This window comes from Pristis pectinata, chromosome 1, assembly GCF_009764475.1.
Source record: "Pristis pectinata isolate sPriPec2 chromosome 1, sPriPec2.1.pri, whole genome shotgun sequence".
NCBI classification, from domain to species: Eukaryota; Metazoa; Chordata; class Chondrichthyes; order Rhinopristiformes; family Pristidae; genus Pristis; species Pristis pectinata.
The window spans coordinates 48,289,783-48,310,440 of record NC_067405.1 but is presented as its reverse complement, the minus strand read 5'-3'; the positions used below and the strand labels follow the sequence as shown (position 1 = coordinate 48,310,440).

The 20,658-nt window shown below is 41.2% G+C and overlaps 1 protein-coding gene across 1 annotated transcript in view; it reads right to left on the bottom strand.

The window, feature by feature from the left end:
- Positions 1-5,094: 5,094 nt before the first annotated feature.
- Positions 5,095-20,658, bottom strand: part of rbm45 (RNA binding motif protein 45) — a 32,366-nt gene continuing 16,802 nt past the window's right edge. The window contains exons 8-11 of the mRNA XM_052027247.1: positions 18,555-18,566; positions 16,119-16,282; positions 7,825-8,043; positions 5,095-5,394 (exon numbers count right to left, since the gene is read on the bottom strand). Of these exons, the coding sequence (XP_051883207.1) occupies positions 7,851-8,043; positions 16,119-16,282; positions 18,555-18,566 (369 nt within the window). The 3' untranslated portion in view covers positions 5,095-5,394; positions 7,825-7,850. The remainder of the gene's footprint in view (positions 5,395-7,824; positions 8,044-16,118; positions 16,283-18,554; positions 18,567-20,658) is intronic.

Here is a 20,658-nt window from a genome sequence, read left to right as displayed (position 1 = left end):
CAATTGGATTTCAGTCCAATTTATACTGCATTGTGACTAATGTGAGCAACTGTTAACTTGCCTTACTACAAGGTCAGTTTTAACAAGTGTAAATTCCAGTATATTATCCTGATAACCACAAGCAGCATCACCAGAAAATGAAATCTAAACATATATTAAAAATTGATTTCCACTTAGCTGTTTTTTTTAAACAAAGGCCCAATTGATTCGCTGTTATTGATCAGTTATGCCATCTTGCAAATGGCTCAAGGTTCCACTACCTCCCAGCCAGTTTCCCCTGAACTGTGCTAGAAAATCCTTCTCCAAACGTTCAAAAATGATTTATGAATAGCACGTACAATGCCAGATGGCAGAGGTGTTAATAGGAAGTGTTGCCCAAGATTAGAAACAAGCCATTGAAACAATGAAAGGCAGAAGAGATAAAAGAAAAACTAATGAAAGTGAATAGGAGGAAAAAAAGTCACAAGCTCAGAGAACAGGGGGAGCAAAAAAAAGAGTAGCAGGCAAGCAAGATAGCTGAAAGATTAATTCAGAGACAACTAAGACTACAGAAAGAGAAATTTTATTTTCCTCTGAAAGCACACACATTGCAGATCAATCGAACAAAAGAAAGATGGAAGGTGACATATTGGTAAGACAGTGGAAGGGTTAATTTCTGTGCAGTGCCTCATGCATATCACTTGATAATGTTTAGCAAACTAAAACATGAACCATTTAATCTAATAATGAATTTTTAAAATCTACTTTTGTTTTACATTTTTAATAATGAATGATTTTTAATCTACACCGCAAAGTGCACTTGTATGCTGTGTATAATATTCACAAAATGTGTTACTGTAATATACTGAACCGCTCAAAGCATTTACATTGAACAGAGAACAGTACAGCACAGGAACAGGCCATTCAGCCCACCATGTCTGTGACAACCATGATGCTAATTTAAACTAATCCCATCTGCCTGCACATGGTCTATATCCCTCCATTACTGCCTGTTCATATGCCTATCCAAGTGCCTCTTAGATGTTACCATTTTATCTGCTTCCAGCACCTCCCAAAGCAGCAAGTTCCAGACGCCTTCCATTCTCTGTGCAAAATAAAAACTTGCCTCGCAATCTCCTTTAAACTTTCCCTCATTCACATTAAATCTATGGCCTCTAGTATCTGACATTTCCACCTTGGGAAAAAAGACTCTTGACTGTCTACACTATCTATGCCTCTCATAATTTTGTATACTTCTATCAGACTGCCCCTCGGCCCCCAACACTCTAGAGAAAACAAGATTGTCCAACAAACAATCTGCTGGAGGAACTCAGCAGGGCAGGCAGCATCTCATGGAAACCACAAAGGGGGAGTAGTGAGAGAAGGTCTCACAGAACTCCCATCAGAGAGAAGAGGAAAACTTCTCCAAAGTTGGCATACGTTGCAGAGATTTTGCAGTGTAGTAGTACAGTGGAAACACAAGAGACTGCAGATGTTGGGATCTGGAGCAATAAACAATCTGTTGGAGGAATTCAGCAGGTCAAGCAGCATTAAAGTTTGTCCAACCTCCTCAAAGCTAATGCTCTCTAATCCAGGCAATATCCTAGTTAGCCTCTTTTGCACCCTCTCCAAAGCTTTCAGATCCTTCCTGTAATGTGCAGACCAGACTGCGCGTAACTAAAAAGTTGAGTCCTGTATTATTCTGGGCCACAGCTGCTCAAGCCCTCAGAATCCACAAAACTGACACCACCCCTCCCAGCTCCTGCATCTTACTTTGCTGTCAGCAGCTCCAGTCCAAATTTAATTGAGTCCCTTGCCTCAGAATTCAAAAGCGTCTCCCCAATCACACTTTTGCTTACTTAATTTTCTTCCCAGCACCTGCTCAGTACTGGAAACACAGGTGCAGCATCGTGGCATTTTTCCAGCAGTACTTGTAGCTTGGAAATGTGCTTTTTTAAAAAAGTTGTGTTTAAATTACTTCAAAAATTTAATGAATTCAATTTTCTTGTCTGTACTTCTATTCAGATCATCCTTAATCCATTAAAACATTTCAAATGATTAAATAAGATTAAAAAATACTCTTAACATATGAGCAAAATTACACCATTTTATAAGATCACCACCAAATCTTGGGCAGAAATTGACTTATACATTTTCTGGGCATAAACTAAGCAGAAGAGTCAATTTTAGATAACAACTGTAAGGTCAGATAGATGAAAGACTTTCAACCCAACAATGAACATTGTGAAAACGTAGAAGGGAGTCTAGAAGCCCATTTTAAGCTGCCTTGCAAAATAAAATTGCAATGCATGGAGCAGACACCGAGTCTGCAAGGTACAATCTTTTATTTTCCCCAACTACAATGCTAAAACCACATGTTAATGAGGCAAAAGTGTGCTCCCATAACTCAAATTTTTATATGATCAGTCCTTCCTCATTGTTTCTCAACTGACCTACACCACCCACACTCCACTAAACCCCCAACAGACTTATTTTGGGGTTGCTGCCTGGGACAGGCCAATTAAATACTCAAATGTGGATAAATCCTCAGAGCTTGATGAGAATTTATACCAGGCTGCCGTGAAGGAGATTGCTAGAGCCTTGACAGGTTTCTCATTGGCCACTGGTGAGGTGCCAACTGACTGGAGGGCAGCAAATATAGTACCTTACTTCAAAGGGGATAGGAGGAATACACCAGGCTTGCAAGTCTTAGATCAGTGGTGGGGAAGCTATTGGAAACAATTCCGAGGGATGGAAAGATGAGGACTAATCAAAGGTAGGCAGCATGGCTTTCTTCTGAGGGGATATTTGATTGAATATTTCAAACTGGTATTGATGAGGACAGTGCGGTTGATCCAGCCTAAATGGACTTCAGTAAAGACTTTGACAAGGTCCCACATGGGAAACTGATCCAAAAGGTTAGAGCCCACGGCTTGGTAATAGAAGACCGAGACAGATGACAGGAGGCTTCTTTTTCTTGGCTGGAGTCCTGTGATGAGTGCTGTACCAAACAGATCGATGTTGGGACACCTACTGACCATTATATGTAGGAATTTGGATAAAGGACAATGTAGGAATTATAATTAGCAAGTTTTCAGGTTACACACAGAAATTGGTGATGATGTTGATAGTTTGGAGAATTGTTAGGCTATAGGATGATATTTGATCAGTTGGCAAGATGGGCAGAGCAATGGAAAATGAAATTTAATCCTGGTAAATGCGAGGTGATGCAGTTGGGGAGGATTAATAAGGCTAGAAGAAACAAAACGAATAACAGGATTTTGAGTATTGAGAAACAGAGGCTCCTTGGAGTACAATTATCCCCAGAGGTGGCAGCATGGCTGGATGTGGTGGTGATACTTACCTTCATTAACTGGGGCACAGAATATAGGAGTGGAGATGTATGTAAAATTTTATAAGATAGTGGTTAGGCCACAGTTGTAGTACTCTGTACAGTTCTGGTTACCACACCATAGGAAAGAGTATCACAGTGGAGAGGGATTCATCAAGATGTGGTTTGGGATAGATCATTTCAGTTATGAGAGATTTTTCTTCCTCTTTCCCCCCCCCCCCCAGCAGAGGAGGCTGAAGGGTTCTTGATAGAGGGATACAAAATTGGAGGGGCATGGATATATTAGATAGTAACAAAGTTTTCCCCATAGCAGAGAAGTCTAAGACTAGGAGGCACAGTTTTAGGGTATGGGGTAAAAGGTTTAGAGGGAGTCTGAGAAAGATTTTTTTTCTCTACCAGAGGCCAGTTGGAATCTGGAACACATTGCCTGAGTGGGTAGTGGAGGCAGGTATTCTCTGAACATTGGAAAAGTATCTAGGAAGCACCTGAAAAATCAAAAGCATAGGACCAAGTACTGGTAAATGAAATTAGTGTACATGGGTACCTGATGTTCAGCATGGACATGGGCCAAAGGGCCAGTTTCCATGCTGAATGATTTTATGATTCTGCTTCAGTATTTTTTTAAATTTTCTGGGCAGGTGTCCTTTATTACTAAATTTCAAAATGCAAATTTTATGATACATGCTTAAAGCACATTCTGAATGCATGGAATTTCCTAGTCCAGTTTAACTAAAGCAGATACAAAGATGAATATGATAAAGTTTTGCTTGAAAAAAACTGTGAAGTTCCCATTAGGAGTGGTACAGTGGCATGACCTTTAGTGCTCCTGTCACATAGCTCCAGTGACCTGCACTTGAACCCAACCTTGGATGTGAATGCATAGAATTGGCATTTCTTCCTTGTGACCATGTGGATTTCCCTGAGGTGTTCCACTTTCCTTCAACATCCCAAAGACATGCTGACAGGTTAATTGGCTACTATAAATTGTCCCTAATGTAGGTGGATGGCAGGAGAAATGGCAAGGGGAAGCTGATGGGCATGAGAGTGTGAATAGTTTGCAAATGCTTTGAGAGCAGGCATGGATTACAAAGGCCGAATGGCCTACCCCACATCATGAGGAAATTTGAGAAATTAAAGTATCCCTTAAAGAAGTTAAAGAAAATTTACTAGTAAAAAAAAAATTAACCTTACACCTATTGTGTATTTTTCCATTTTTACTCGAATACCAGCAACAGTCAATACCAGCACTATGTTGAAAGAATTCTGATTTTTTCCGCCATTGATTCAGCAACCTTCTGCAGTACATGCTGACATTTATTCTTTAATAATCAGCATTGTTGGACTGGGTGGTGATGGAGGGATTAGTTTAAAATTATTAGGAGCAAGTTCCATTTGAAGATTAATCTGCACTGTTACTTTAAGTTACAACATTTAGAAAAGCAATGTTGGAACTCCACTCAGTAAAATCTGCCCACCAAGATAAAATTAGCTGGTTAACATGAAGTGCTTTCTTAAACACAATCAAGTACTTACAATGCTATAGCCAGAGGATACATTAAATAAAGATGAAATTTACTATATTAATCCCATCAGTTCTCCAACTGTTTCCCCACAGTAAAGTCAATATACATCTTAACATGGATATTTCCATGATCTAGTGTAATTAGATGTCTGATTGAAATCAGTTTAATTTACTGTGTACTTCAGTCACAATATTGCAGAATAAAGACAAATCAGAGAATATACAAAACAAGAATGTTTGACAAAAAATTTTATTATGCTCTGTACAAGTTAGGCGAGATGACAGAACAAGTACAATTCAAATTATAATGGGTGGGAATCCAAAGATTACATGGATTAAAGCAACTTTCTTCAGGGTGTATATTATTAAAATTCCTATCTTAAACACTGTAATCAATATCTGTCAAGGACTTCAATTTGCTGCCCATTCCCAGAAAATAAAAAAAACTGTTCAGTTACTAGCAAAGGTCACGAGTGGAAGTCACTGTGTACTGTCAAGTAGCCAGTCAGTCAGCTGATGTGTCATGTCATTTGTCCCCACTCTGCAGAAACAAAAACATTTATAAAAACGTGCTGTGAAATGTAAAAAGCATCTGTTAACAAGGAAAAGTAGTCTACATGTACAGTACATATTAACTTCCAGGAAATCCCCTGAAGAGGATTTGACTTTTAAGCTAAATATTCGAAACACTTAAGTGCCTAGTGCTCCTTACAAGGCTTTGGCTGGAAAGGGATGATTATTTTATCAGTCTCTTGCCCTGAAGGAAAAAAGTTGAGAGCAAATGTGTTTTTATCAGTTTAGTTCTGGGAAGATTCATTAGGCAGGCTCATTACAAGTTGCACTGGAAGCTTTATTTCATACCTAGAAATAAACTATGAATTATATGACCCTTTAAAGAGCAAAAGGACAATTCTTACAAATCTGACTTTTTATTTTTGGAATGCTTTTAATATCACTGACCTTTAAAATGGATACATCACAAAAAATTAGTAAAGCAATTGAGCATGCAAAAACAAGATGAATATGAAGAAATTAGCATTTTAGATATTAAAAAAAATTAGGCATCTTTTAAATCTTGTTTTTAAATGAGAAGCAGTGAGGAATAGTTCAGTTTTCAAACTGGATCATCAGGCACTGAGGATACTAACTGGCAAAGTGGTATGATCATTTTGGGTGGGGATTGGTGGAAAACACAACAAATCTCACTCTTCCATTAAAAGCAACTGGCAAAATTAGAAACTGCATTTAAAGTGGGTGATGGTTTCTTTTTAGAAGAATTGTAGTAGTTATAATCAAGTTTCTATAAACCTACTCATATTCTGCCTAAAAAATTCCATCACTTTTAAATTTTGAAAACAATTTCAGAATGTCTTTAATGGCAGTATACTTTAATCTACTATGCAGAAGAGCTGGTAATCTTCGCATTCATTTTGAAATGTAAACTCATTGAATCAAAATTGTGGGTCATTGAAGATTCTCAAAAATAAAAGAAGAATGTAGAAAACAGCAAATATATACTAGTTATAATAATGCTTATGTAAGCTAAACATTTATACTTCTGTGTTACAAGTCATTTAGTGAAAATGTAAGGTGTATTTCTCAACTGCAATTGCAGAGTTTGATGGCAGGACACACTTTATCATTTCAAAGAGATGTTATCCATCATTGGGAATGATAATCAAATTGATGTAAACTTGCTCATCAAAAACAAGGAAATTTTTTTTTGTTCCCATACTGTTGAGGAGACTTCCAAGATCAGTTGTAAGTAAAGCAGAAATTATGTTACATTATGGCAATAAATTTATAAAAAAACTTTGGAAGAACATTAATTACCATTTCTTGGTATTTAATTTCTGCTGTCCTATCTATTCAATGTCAATCAAAGAAACTTGGTGCCTTTTAGAACCAAATTAGATTGTTCCTTTTGCTGGGTTCAAAAAATAAGAATCTCTGAACTAGCTTTATTTGCGATTCAATAACCAGGTGTCATTTTATTTAATGTCACATTTGTCTAGCCTGAATGCCAACCCTGATCCAATTGTCAATTACAATATGTTAGCCCACACTGGTCCTCCCGAGGTTATGAACACCCAACTTACGTATAGCCTGTACTAAGAACGAGTATTTGGAAGATTGGTGGGATGAATTTGCCAGCTGCTGCAGGCATCTTCTACCATATAGAACTCAGTCTGTGGCAATAACACTGTATCTTGCAGAGAATGGTTGAGTTAAATGGGTTACGAATAGTTCTCAGGAACAAAACCCTGTTGTAACCTGGGAGGATCTGTAATTTATCACTAAAATAACAGCATGGCTAATATTCTTGTGGTAATAAAGCACAAAGGCTTCAACAACTTCAGCCAAGGGCAGATGTAGAGAAATACAAAAGCTTCTGTCAGAGCTGTTCTATTTCAATTCACGAAAACAGCATCTTGGTCTCTAGCTCATATCTGAAATGTATTGGACAGTGTGAAGTTGCTACTCTTGCATGTTAGGTACAAACCAAATTCACCACAAAGTTAGTTTCATGTCCATTTCAGTCTACTGCAAAGTCATAATTGATTGCAAGTCTTTGGTATGGAAAATGAACTACTAGAAATACAATATTTCATTTTAATAGCAGGGGATTTTTAAAATATTAAAAAAACTGTCCTTTTCTTCCCATCTTTATCCAGTCTTTCTCTTCCTTCATTTAACCTCATGTCATTGAAATCATCATTCAAATTCCCTTCTCATTCCCAGTGCGGCAAATTTAACAATCTTCCACACTGATGAGTTCCTACCCTGTCCGCTCATGCCCCAGATGCTCAGTTTCCCTGTTGTCCCATTGTCAGCTTGCAGACTCTGCAATATAGCTTAACAAAATTTTCAAAATCTTAAAATGCCTAACAGTGGGCATCATCTCATGCCTTTCCATAAGATATGGCCCTCATCATTCACCCTGTGAATCTAAATGGAAGAAATCGCTTACCTTTGCATAACCTTTCGCAAAATTGCTTAATGCGTTCGTTGTCGCTTGTGTGACTCTTCTCGTGGAGGATCAGCTAACATTACTTTGAGCTTGACACCATTAACAACCTTTCCATGCAAGATGTCCATGGCATTAGTAGCACTGTGACGTTCAGCATACTTAACATAGCCAATGTTACGACCTGGCACCAGGTACACTTCAATCAGGTTTCCAAAACGACTAGAAGAGAGACATTTAGTGTACGAAACAAAATAAGTCTCAATCTTTATTTTACAAAGTTCAAATATGCAGATTTTTCTCTTAGCATAAAAGATCAGTTCACTACTAGACCAAGACTTTCAGCAATTTTATGTAATACTAATTTAAATTTTACACAGCTCAAATGCAATATTTAGAACAAGAGGTAGTTTATCACAAGAGAGGATTAAATTATCAATCATTTAAATCACAATGAAACTTCTGAGATTAATTTGGAAATTGATCATCAACATAGAAAACACATGTATTAATCTGGTGAAATGGCAAATAGAAATTTAAAAATTGTATAGGTAACTTTAACTATATACAATTTTTCCAAAGAAATAAGAGGGGAGGGCGATTTGGCTCACTGAGCCAATTATCCATGGCAGCTTTCTCTCATCTATCCCAACTTCTGCTTCCCTTATCCCTACAACTCTTTCCTAACTATTTGAATCTGATCACTTAACTGATAGATGTCCTGATTCCTTCCTGTCCCAAAAAGGGGGTAGAGAAACTGATCTCCATCTAGCTCATTCACTCACTTCATTAATTTAAACTGCTCAATCAGATCACCTTTAGTAGCTGCATATAGTCCCTTCATTATGGCAAACTCACTTCCATCCTTCATATCACTCTGATCAATACAGAGATCCCATATCCTATAAAACAGATGATGGGTGGGAAGTCCAGCAACTCACTGACAGCTAATGTGCATAGTTCTATCAAGGCCACCTCAGCCTCAAACACCCAAGAGCCCATTCCACTGAAAACCAAGAATGGGTTGGACTTAAGGACAGAGAGGCAGTCAGCACCCACCAGAAGAAACACTTGGAAGAACTCCTCAACTGTGATTATTCTTGATGTGGGCTTCAAGTCCATTCAACAACAAACTATCCAATCCAGCATCAGCACTACCCCTGACCAACTTAGAAAACAGTTGGCCACTAGGAAAAGGGATGTAGTGAGACCCAGCTGTAGTTACTGGATTTGAATAAGTTTTCTATCTTGAAGATAAGGATTACAGCATGTCTCAGGTCAACCAATAGGTCCTCCTTTTCCCAGCACAAGACATGGGTTGTGATTTGTGACTGAAGCTCCCTGACGCCAACAGAAGTGCAGGGAGCATCAACTATACATGTTCTTTTATAACCTCAGTAAAACCTTTGTTCTTCTCAGTTAACAGAGTCAATGAAGCATCATATTCAAATTTGATTGCTCTTCATCTTATCTCTGCTTCACGACAGCATGAAAGCCATCAAGTAATGCCATGTCATGGCGATATTTATTGGAGCAATCTTTCTTGCTGCAGTGCTGCACCGTATCTCCAAGCTTCCTGCTGGAGTGAAACAAAACAGTACAAATGGGAAACTATTTAACCTATATCACCTCCATTCCAGAACCAAGGACATCCCAAATTCAGTTATCAAGTTACAGTATACAGACAACACTTGCTAATATGCACAGAGGCCAATCTCAAAGTTATTGCCACCTCATTCATTGAAGCATACAAGGGAAAAGGCCATACACCTAACATTATCAAGACAGTTTCTCAACGAACCTGTTCCTGCTGCACAACAGTACAATCAGGTAATAAGTCTATGGCAAGGTTTTGGAAAACATGGACACCTTGGGAGCCACTACTCAGCAAAGGCCATCAATGATAAAATTTACTACTGGTTTCAATGTGTCAGCAGAGCCTCTGGCTATCCAAGGAAAAATGTGTTTCAAGATCAGGACCCCAACCATAGCACAAAGCTCATGGTCTACTGTGATCCCCACCACTATGTATACTCCTGAGTCATGAGATATAAATGAGGGAATTCACAGGACTGGAGGGAAACCACCAATGCTGTCTCTGTAAAATCCTCAAAACCCACTGCCAGGACAAGCAAATCGACATCAGCATCCTCTACCCAGCCAACGTTCCCAGCAGAGAGGATCAAGTTACATTCTGCTGGTTTCAATGGACAGGTCACCAAGCCCGACACCAAGTTCCCAAAAAAGATACTTAACTCTATGCTTTATCACAAAGGAATTATTGCGCAGACACAGGAAAAGATTCAGGGAAGTTCTCAAGGCTTTCACAAATCTTCACCGATTCATCACCGATGACCACTCAAAATGGAGAAGGAACATTAGGAGTGGAAAAAACTATGATGCTGGAGGAACTCAGCAGGCCAGGCAGCATCCGTGGAGAAAAGCAGGTGGTCAACGTTTTGGGTCAAGACCCTCTTTCAGGATTGAAGATAGGAAAAGGGGAAGCCCAATATATAGGTGGGAAAAGCAGGGCAGTGATAGGTGGAGAAAGGAGTGGAGGCGGGGTGGGCACAAGGTGGTGATAGGTAGATGCAGGTAAGAACATAGAACATTACAGCACAGAACAGGTCCTTCGGCCCACAATGTTGTGCCAACATAGCTATTCCCTCCTACCTACACGATACCCATATCCCTCTATTTTCCTCTCATTCATGTGCCCATCCAAGCCCCTCTTAAAAGCCCCCAATGAATTTGCCTCCACCACCCTATCAGGCAACACATTCCAGGCATCCACCACTCAGTAAAAAATGTATCCCTCACATCTCTTCCAAACCTACACCCTCTCACCTTAAATGCATGCCCTCTGGTATTGGATTGCTCAATAATGGGGAAAAAGATATTGCTTGTCCACACTATGTCCCTCATGATTTTATACACTTCCAACAGATCACCACTCAGCCTCCGCCACTCCAGAGCAAAGAGCCCAAGTTTGTCCATCCTCTCCTTATAGCACATGCCTCTAATCCAAGCAGCATCCTAGTAAACCTCCTCTGCACCCTCAACATCCTTCCTATAGTGAGGTGACCAGAATTGCATGCAATACTCTAAATGCAGCCTAACCAGAGTTCTATAGAGATGCATCATAACTTCTTAACTCCTATACTCAATACCTCGATTAATAAATGCAAGCATTCCATAAGCCTTCTTAACCGCCCTGTGTACCTGTGTAGCCACTTTCAATGAGTCATGCACTTGCACCCCAAAGGTCTCTCTGCCCTTCAACACTGTTAAGGGTCTTGCCCTTGTGTACTGCCTCTTGACATTCATCCTACCAAGGTGCAACTCCTATACCTTGAGTATAGGAGTCAAGAAGTTATGATGCATCTCTATAGAACTCTGGTTAGGCCGCATTTAGAGTATTGCGTGCAATTCTGGTCACCTCACTATAGGAAGGATGTTGAGGCTTTAGAGGGTGCAGAGGAGGTTTACTAGGATGCTGCCTGGATTAGAGGGCATGTGCTATCAGGAGAGGATGGACAAACTTGGGCTCTTTGCTCTGGAGTGGCGGAGGCTGAGTGGTGATCTGTTGGAAGTGTATAAAATTATGAGGGGCATAGATAGTGTGGACAAGCAGTCTCTTTTTCCCCATATCTCACATTTATCTGGATTAAGCTCCACCCACATCTGCAGCTGATCTATATCATGCTGTATCCGTCGCCAGTCTTCCACACTATTCACAACTCCACCAATCTTGGTATCGTCTGCAAACTTACTAACCCATCCATCAAGATACTCATCCAGGTCATTTATGTACATCACAAACAGCAGAGGTCCCAGCACAGATCCCTGCCTCCAGCCAGAATCAGTCCCTTCAACCACCACACTTTGTCTTCTACAGGCAAGTCAGTTCTGGATCCACATACCCAATTCTCCACTGACCCCATACCTCTGAACTTCCTTGATTAACCGATTATGTGGGACCTTGTCAAATGCCTTACTGAAATCCATATAGATGACATCCACAGCTCTACCTTCATCAATCTCTCGCACCCTGTCAAAAAAACTCAACCAGGTTAGCAAGACACGACTTGCTGCACACAAAGCCATGCTGGGTTTCCCTAATCAAGCCATTGGATTCCAGATGCCCATATATCCTAAGGATTTTCTCCAGCAATTTCCCAGCAACTGACATGAGACTCACCAGTCTATAGTTCCCTGGATTTTCCCTTGTTTCTTTCTTAAATGGAGGAACAACGAGCCACTCGCCAGTCATCCAGGACCTCACCCGTGGTCAAAGAGGACACAAAGATACTAGTCAGGGCCTCAGCAATTTCCTTTCTTGCCTCCCTCAGTAACCTGGGGTATATCCCATCAGGCCCCAGGGACTTCTCCACCTTAACACTATTTAGGAGACCTAACACTACCTCCTCCTTGACCTCTAAATGCCTCAACATGTTTCTGCCCTCAGTTCCAATTTCTGCATGTCCCTTTCCTGGGTAAATACTGAAGAGAAATACTCATTCAGAATCTCACCCACATCCTCTGCATCCAAACGTAGATTCCCTTCTTTATCCTTAACTGGTCCTACCCTTTCCCTTGTTATCCTCTTATTCCTGACATAGGTATAGAATGCCTTTGGATTCTCCTTAATCCTACTTGCTAAGGACTTTTCATGGCCCCTCCTGGCTTTCCTAATTCCTTTCAAGTTCACTTCTAGCTTCTTTATAGTCCTTGCGTGCTCTGTCTGATTCTAACTTCCAAAGCTCTACAATACTTGTCCTTTTTCTTCTTGACTAAGTTAATTACTTCTCTAGACATCCAAGGTTCCCTTATTTTCCCATTCATGTCCTTCCTTTTAATCAGGACATACCTATCCTGTACCCTGTGTATTTGATCCTTAAGCACTTCCCACATGCTAGACATGGACTTGTCAGCAAAAAAGTTTTCCCAGTTTACTCTACCTAGTTGCTGCCTTATGCCTTCCTAATTAGCCCTGCTCCAATTTAAAACCCTCCTGTTAGCCCCATACCTATACTTATCTATAGCTATCCTGAAAGTTAATGAGCTATGGTCACTGTTACCCAATTGCTCACCCACTGATAGGTGAGTCACCTGGCCAGGCTCATTACCCTTGTTGGGCTGTCGACATATTGATTTAGGAACCCCTCCTGGATACACCTAACAAATTCTGCCTCATCCAACCCCCTTGCACTAAAAAGGTCTCAATTTATATCAGGGAAGTTGAAGTCTCCCATGACCACAACCCTGTAATTTTTTTCTTTTTTTTTTACATATTTCCCTAATCTGTTTGCATATCCATTCCTCAATGTCCCGGTGGCTATTGGGAGGTCTATAGCACATCCCCAAGTGAGTGATTACACCCTTCCTATTCCCAAGTTCTACCCAGATAGACTGTATCCGAGCCCTCCATTATGTCTCCCCAGAGTGCAGCTGATATATTATCTCTATTCAGTATTGCAACTCCTCCCCCTCTTACCCCCCTCTATTCTTCCTAAGACTTCAAAACCCTGGTGCATTGATCACCCATTCTTGTCCCTCCCCCAACTAAGTCTCTGTAATGGCCACAACATCATAATTCCATGTTCTGATCCATGCTCTAAGTTCATCACTCTTGCCCATAATACTTCTAGCATTAAAGTCCAAACACTTCAAACCATTCGTGCCATTACATCTGTTATCAGGAATCTGCCTAATACTACATTCCTTGACATCAGCCCCCCTGCCCATTCACTCACCTATTGACCTGTTGTTCCAGTTCCCACCCCCCGTGAAGCTCCTTTAAACCTTCCCCAGTAGCATTAACAAACCTCCCTGCCAGGATATTGGTTCCCCTCCAGTTCAGGTGCAACCCATCCCTCTTGTACAGGTCACCCCTTCCCCAGAAAAGGTTCCAGTGATCCAAGAACTTGAAACCCTGCCCCATCTCGCCAGCCACTCATTTGTCTGTGCTATCACTCTGTTCTTTCCTTGTGGCACCAGAAGTAATCTAGAGATTACTATCATAGAGATCCTGCTCTTCAGCCTGCTTCCTAACTCCCTATACTCATTACGCAGGACCTCTAACCCTCTCTTGCCCATGTCATTGGTACCAATATGCACCATGACCTCTGGCTGCTCACCCTTCCCCTTAAGAATATTCTGCAACCGCTCCAAGACATCCAGGACCCTAGCATCTGAGAGGCAACACACCATCCTGACGTCTCTTCAGTGGCTGCAGAATCTCCTGTCTGTCCCCCTAACTATCAAGTTCCCTATGGCTATTGCTCTGCCTAACTTCTCCCTCCCCTTCTGAGCCTCAGAGCCGACCACAGTGCTACTGGCCTGGCTGCTGCCTTGCCCCGATAGGTCATCCCCCTCAGCAGTATCCAAAGGGGTATACAGTATATGTTGCTAAGAGGTATGGCCACAAGGGGACCCTGCACTGACTTCTTTTCTCCCCCCCACCTCTCTGTGCTCACCCATCCACTACCTAAATCCTGCACTCTGGGTGTAACCACCTGCTCAAAAGTTCTGTCTATGATTCACTCCACCTCCCTGATGCTCCTCAGTTCATCCAACTCCAGCTCCTTAATCCGGTCTCCCAGGAGCTGAAGTTGGGGGCACTTCCCACAGGTGTAGTCATCTGGGAGACCATCAAGCTCCCTGAATTCCCACGTCCTACAGGTGGAGCATTCCATTGCCATATCTGCCATCCTGCGTACACTATAGTAAGGGAATCTAAGGCCACAGCAGCAACAATAAAAGGACAAACTTACCCTCCTTACCTGTTCTTTTGCCTCAGCCACTTCTCGTCAAAGCCTCTAGAGTCAAAACATCTAAAATCCCACTCTGACTCTAGACCACTTCAACAATAGCCGCTCCAACGATGATCGCTCTGCTAGACACTACCTCCCGTTTATGGTTAAAAACTCCAAGCAAATGGAGATGGAAACAAAAACTCACCAGGTCAGGTGACTCTCCACTCTCTTCCCACACCTGTGCACTGGCTTCTGCTGAGGGGGAGAAAAGACTCCAAGCAAATGGAGATAGAAACAAAAACTCACCTGGTCAGGTGACTCTCTACTCTCTTCCTGCTGCTGCACTTCCCGCACCTGCACACTGGCTTCTCAGTGATATCCGTGACAGTGATAGTGCGGGAGGGGGAGTTGAACTGACTGGCAACTGGGAGATGCAGATCGTGGTTACAGACAGAGCGCAGTTGTTCTGCGAAACGGTCACCTAGTCTGCGTTTGGTCTCACCAATGTAGAGGAGGCCACACTTGGATCACAGATACGTCAGTCCTTGGCCTCCTTCACTGCCAAGAAAATTCCAAGCGCAAACTGGAGGAACAGCAACTCATTTTCCACCTTGAACCTTGCAGCCTAACAGCATGAACATCAAATTCACTCACCTTAGGTAATTCCCCACACCCCTCCCCAACCATGGGTCTTTTCTTCCCTTTCCTAGCCAGTCTTTTCTCTACCCCTTTTTTTTGCCTGCTTACCTTTGACCCATCCCCTGCATCTGCTCTCCCCTCCTCCCCTACACCTGCCTATCACCATCTCTTACCTACATCTACCCATCACCACCTTGTGCCCACCCTGCCTCCACTTTTTTGCCCACCTATCACTGCTCTGCTTTTCCCTCTTAATATATTATATATTGTCTTCCCCTTTCCCCATCTTCAGTCCTGAAGGGTCCTGACCCGAAACATTGACTGCTTGCTTTTCTCCATGGATGCTGCCTGGCCTGCTGAGTTCCTCCAGCATCATAGAGTTTTTCACCTAGATTCCAGCATCTGCAGTCCTTTGTTTCTCCAACATTAGGAGTGGTATTGAGAACCTTCAACCATCAGGAGCTCACAGAAACACAATGTAAATATGGGAAGTGCACCCAGTTCCCAAACTACTCACTTACCTGCCTCAAGAATCTGCTACTACACCTCTGCAGGTTCTAGTGGCCTAAATCAGCCACCTTAAAACCCACTGAACCAAGTGGAAGCAAATCACCTCAAATCTAAGGGACTGCCTAAGAGGAAGACAACAGTTTATTCTTCCAAGGTTGGAATAAATCTACCCAAGATCAACAGATGATAATAATGTTCCAAAATGATTTATGTCCCTTTTCAATTTGCTGGTCTTCTTTAATATTCATTATATTCCTACTGTACTACATGCAAAAGGTAAAAGAATTCAAAAATCTGAATTTGATTACTTCAGACTGAAAATTAACAGGCAAAAAGCCAATTTGTAATTTTAAGGCACCTCAGAAACTTGTATATATATATATTCCTTACCAAAACAGGTCCTCCAATACATCAAGAGGCAGAACAGTCGGATTGAAGACCACAAAGAGCCGCTCTCTGACAATGCTATCAGAAGCAGCGAAATTTTGAGGTGCAGGTACAGGGAAGTCAACTTGTAACCGTGACATCTGGGTACTACTGCTCCCTGCAAAACCCTGTAATAAATGTTAGTCACGTTATATTTGAGCCATAATTTTTCCCCTACAAGTATAATAATTATGCAGCTGAGTGAATCTATTACTGTAAATTATAACTGCAATATTAAAACTTGTCTAGAAATTACAGGTCCAAATTTTTCAAAAACTAGAGTATGATCATATACTGTAGTTCTCACTATTTAAAAAGACAGTGTTTCAAACAATCAAATACATCAACCAGAAAACAATAATCATTGTTCATTTAGACTAATATCAATTTTAAATCACTGATTATAGTATTTCATAGAGATTATATTTCAGGGAGAAACAAATGATCAGCCTGAATAATTAATTGTGCCAAAATCAGCCTGGATATGATATTTCATTAATTATGTTAGCTGTTGCGAGTAATTAACATCAGTTTTCAAATTAAAGCAGTAAGCTCTGGGCAGAAATAAGACCAGAAAACGCTGGAAGTACTCACCAGGTCTGGCAGCATCTGTGGAGAGTGAAATAGAGTTAACGTTTCAGGTCAATGGTCCTTCATTCATGATAAAAAGAGCTGTAACGTTAACTCTGTTAGTATTTAGTTTAAAACTTCCTACAAGCCAGAGTTACTTCTATAATATTTACAGTTAATCAAAATTATAAGTATTACATGTTCAAGTATACAAGTTGTCACTCTCAGGGTTCAGTGTCAGGACCACTGCTATATATACAGACATATGATCTAGACTTAGAAAGAGGACAATTTCAAAGTTTACATTTGAAATGAAACGTAATCATGAGAGAGGCTGGCAAAGACTTCCAGTGGCTGATGAAATGGGAGGAAATGTGATAGATGAAATTTAAGACTAATTTTGGTAAGAAGAGAAATAGAAGAATCTCAGGGTGCATGCATAGCAGCATTTGAAAGTGGCAAGAGAAACCAAGCTGGTAAAAAGGAAAAAGCAATTTTGGCTGTGTCAGAAAATAAAAATAAAGTAATGCTATATCTTTAATTATTTTTAGTGATCCTTTGTAGGATCTGGGCATAATTGGGAAGTCTGACACTTGATGCCCATCCCTAATTGTGCTCAAGCTTGTTAAGATAAGCTGGGTTCTTAAAAAGTCATGGGTCTTCTGGTAAGGTGGCACATGGTAATGTTAGTTAAGGAGTTCTAGAATTTTGCCCCAGCTATAAAGGAATAGTTAAACATTTTGAATCCATCATGACATGCAACTCAGAGGGGAAAAAGTGTTTTGTTTTAACCATTCATTTTTTTTTTTGAACATGGGCAGCTGCAGCAGTACCGGAGTTTATCACCATTCCTCATTACCCTCGAGAAGGTGGCAGCAATTTACCCTGCAGTAGTTTTTGTGAAGGTACTCCTATAACACTGTGGTGGAGGGAGTTCCACGACTGAGGCACTGAAGGAACCGAGACACATTTCTTAGTCACAGAAGTGAAAGACTTGGTGGGGTACTTTCAGATGGCGGCGTTCCTACCTGCTTGTGGTCTTCGTACTGCTTGGCGGTAGACATTGTAGATTTGGTGGATGCTCTTGGTAAAGGCTTGGCGAGTAATTACAGCGCATTCTATTGATGGTACAGACTGCAGCCATGGTGAGTTGGTGGCGAAAGGAATAAATGTGTAGGGTGGATGGAAGGGTATCAATTTAGCAGGCTGCTTTATCTTGGAAGGTGTTGAGCTTCTTGAATGTTGTTGGAGCTACACTCATCCAGGTAAACAGAGAATGCGCCATCATACTCTCAATTTATCTCTTCTAGATGGAGGAAAGGTTTTGGAAGTGAGTCACTCATTGCTGAACACCCAGCCTGTGTCCTTTTGTGGCCCCAGTTTGTATGTGGCTAATTCAGTTCAGCCCCATGATGTTGACCGTTGGGGGGAACTCAGCAATGGCAAATGCCATTGAACACAAAAGTTGCAATAGTTAGACATTTTCTTGTTGCAGATGGTCATTGTGTAGAAAGTTGTGGTACAATGTTCCTTGCCACTTATCAGCCCATGCCTAAATGTTATCTTGCTCCTGCAGCAAGCATGTATAAACTGTTTAATTTGCTGAAGAGCTGCAAGTGGAATTGAACATTGTGCAATCATCAGCAAATATTCCCATTTCTGACTTTATGATGGAACATAAGAAATAGGAGTAGACAGTCCAGGTCTTCAAGCCAGCTCTGATTCATTATGATCGTGGCTTGATCTTCTATCTCAGCACAACCCTCATATTGCCAGATTCCCTTAATTTCACAGAAATCCATCAGTATATGTTTAAGTGAACACAATGACTGGCCTCCACAACTCTGAAGGGTAAACAATCCCACAGGTTCACAATCCAAGTGAAGAAAATTTCTCCTCAGCTCAGTCCTACCCCTTATTCTGAAGCTGCACTCTCTAGTCCTAAATTCCTCACCCAAGGGAAACCTCTTCCCTCCATCTAGCCTGTCCAACCCACCAAGAATTTTGTGTTTCACAGTAATCTCCTTTCACTCCTCTCAATCTCTCCTCATCAAGCAAACCTGTCATCTATGAGACCAATCAGACCCAGTGATTCCCGTGTCAGTAATTCATCTACTTTGTCGTGAATGCTGTGAGCATTTACATACACCATCTTTAATTTAATATTTCAACATTTTTAGTACTTTGACCCACTTTGCTGCTTGACTTTGCTTTTGCCATCAATTTATTTTGTTAACTACTTTTCTAACCATCTTTTCCCTTTGTTTCTCTCCTTTCTGAATTCCTTTTGAGATTCCCTTACCAGGCAAGGATGAAGGGTGAGATGATTGCCGTCCAACAATCTTCCCTTGTGCAAGAAAAATACAACCACTATAACCTTGTAACATTATGAAATGGGTGTTCTTGGGGGCTAGCTACTCTTGTTCATCAAGTTAATGGCATCACAAGTTTGGAGGCAGGCTTTTGAAAATGCCTTGGCAAACTGCTGCAAAATATGCAACTGAAACACAGCAGCCATTAACCTACAAGAGTGGAAGAGCTCAGTGGTGGATGCTGCAGTGAAGCAGGTTGCTTTGCTCTGAAAAGCATCAATAGCGTAACTTGAGGAACTGCAGGAAGTTGGCATTTCAGAACTGGACTCCACGAGTGAAACCCAGCACTAGACGAGTCATAATTACAGCAGCAGGGATCTCTCAGGAAATTTGAGACTGGCTATTACACTTTGTCTAAGCAGTTTGGTATATCCAAATGGCTTGCCGGCTCATTTCACAAGTTAGATAACATTGTTTTGGACCTGGATTTTTGCATAAACCAGACTTGATAGATTTCCCTCAAGGATGTTAGAGAACCAAATGGGTTTTTTTGAGAGTCTAATCATTTCATTTTCATTTTTTAACCCATATTATTTACTTAACAGCATTTAATTTCCTGTGCTATGTGGATAAATACCTCTGGATTACAAATCCAGATTCCGAGCCCAGTAACATTATCCTTACTGTAACCAGGAGGATGTAACCAGGAAAATAGACGAGGGAGATTCAGTGGATGTTGTATACCTCGACTTTCAGAAGGCATTTGATAAAGTGCCGCACAGGAGATTGGTGGGTAAAATTAGGGCTCATGGAATTGGGGGGCAGGTATTAACATGGATAGAAAACTGGTTGGCGGATAGGAAACAAAGGGTAGGGGTGAATGGAAGTTTCTCAGAATGGCAGGCCGTGACTAGTGGGGTGCCACAGGGCTCGGTGCTGGGACCGTAGCTGTTTACGATCTATGTTGATGATTTAGATGAAGGCATTGTGAATAACATTAGCAAGTTTGCTGATGATACAAAGTTGGGTGGCAGTGCGACATGTGTAGAGGAAGTTAGGAGAATTCAAGGTGATTTGGATAGGTTGGGTAAGTGGGCAGATACTTGGCAGATGAAGTTTAATGTGGAGAAGTGTGAGGTTATCCACTTTGGGAGCAGGAACAGGAAGGTGGATTATTATCTGAATGGTGTGGAGTTAGGTAAGGGGGAAATACAAAGGGATCTAGGAGTCCTTGTTCATCAGTCATTGAAAGTGAATGAGCAAGTACAGCAGGCAGTGATGAAGGCTAATGGAATGTTGGCCTGTATTACAAGGGGAATTGAGTACAAAAGCAAAGAGATTCTTTTGCATTTGTACAGGGCCCTGGTGAGACCACTCCTGGAGTATTGTGTACAGTTTTGGTCTCCAGGGTTAAGGAAGGATATCCTGGCCATAGAGGGCGTGCAGCGTAGGTTTACGAGGTTAATTCCGGGGATGTCGGGACTGTCTTATGCTGAGAGGTTGGAGAGACTGGGATTGTACACGCTGGAATTGAGAAGACTGAGAGGGGATCTGATTGAAACATACAGGATTATTAAGGGATTGGACAAGATAGAGACAGGAAATATGTTCCAGATGTTGGG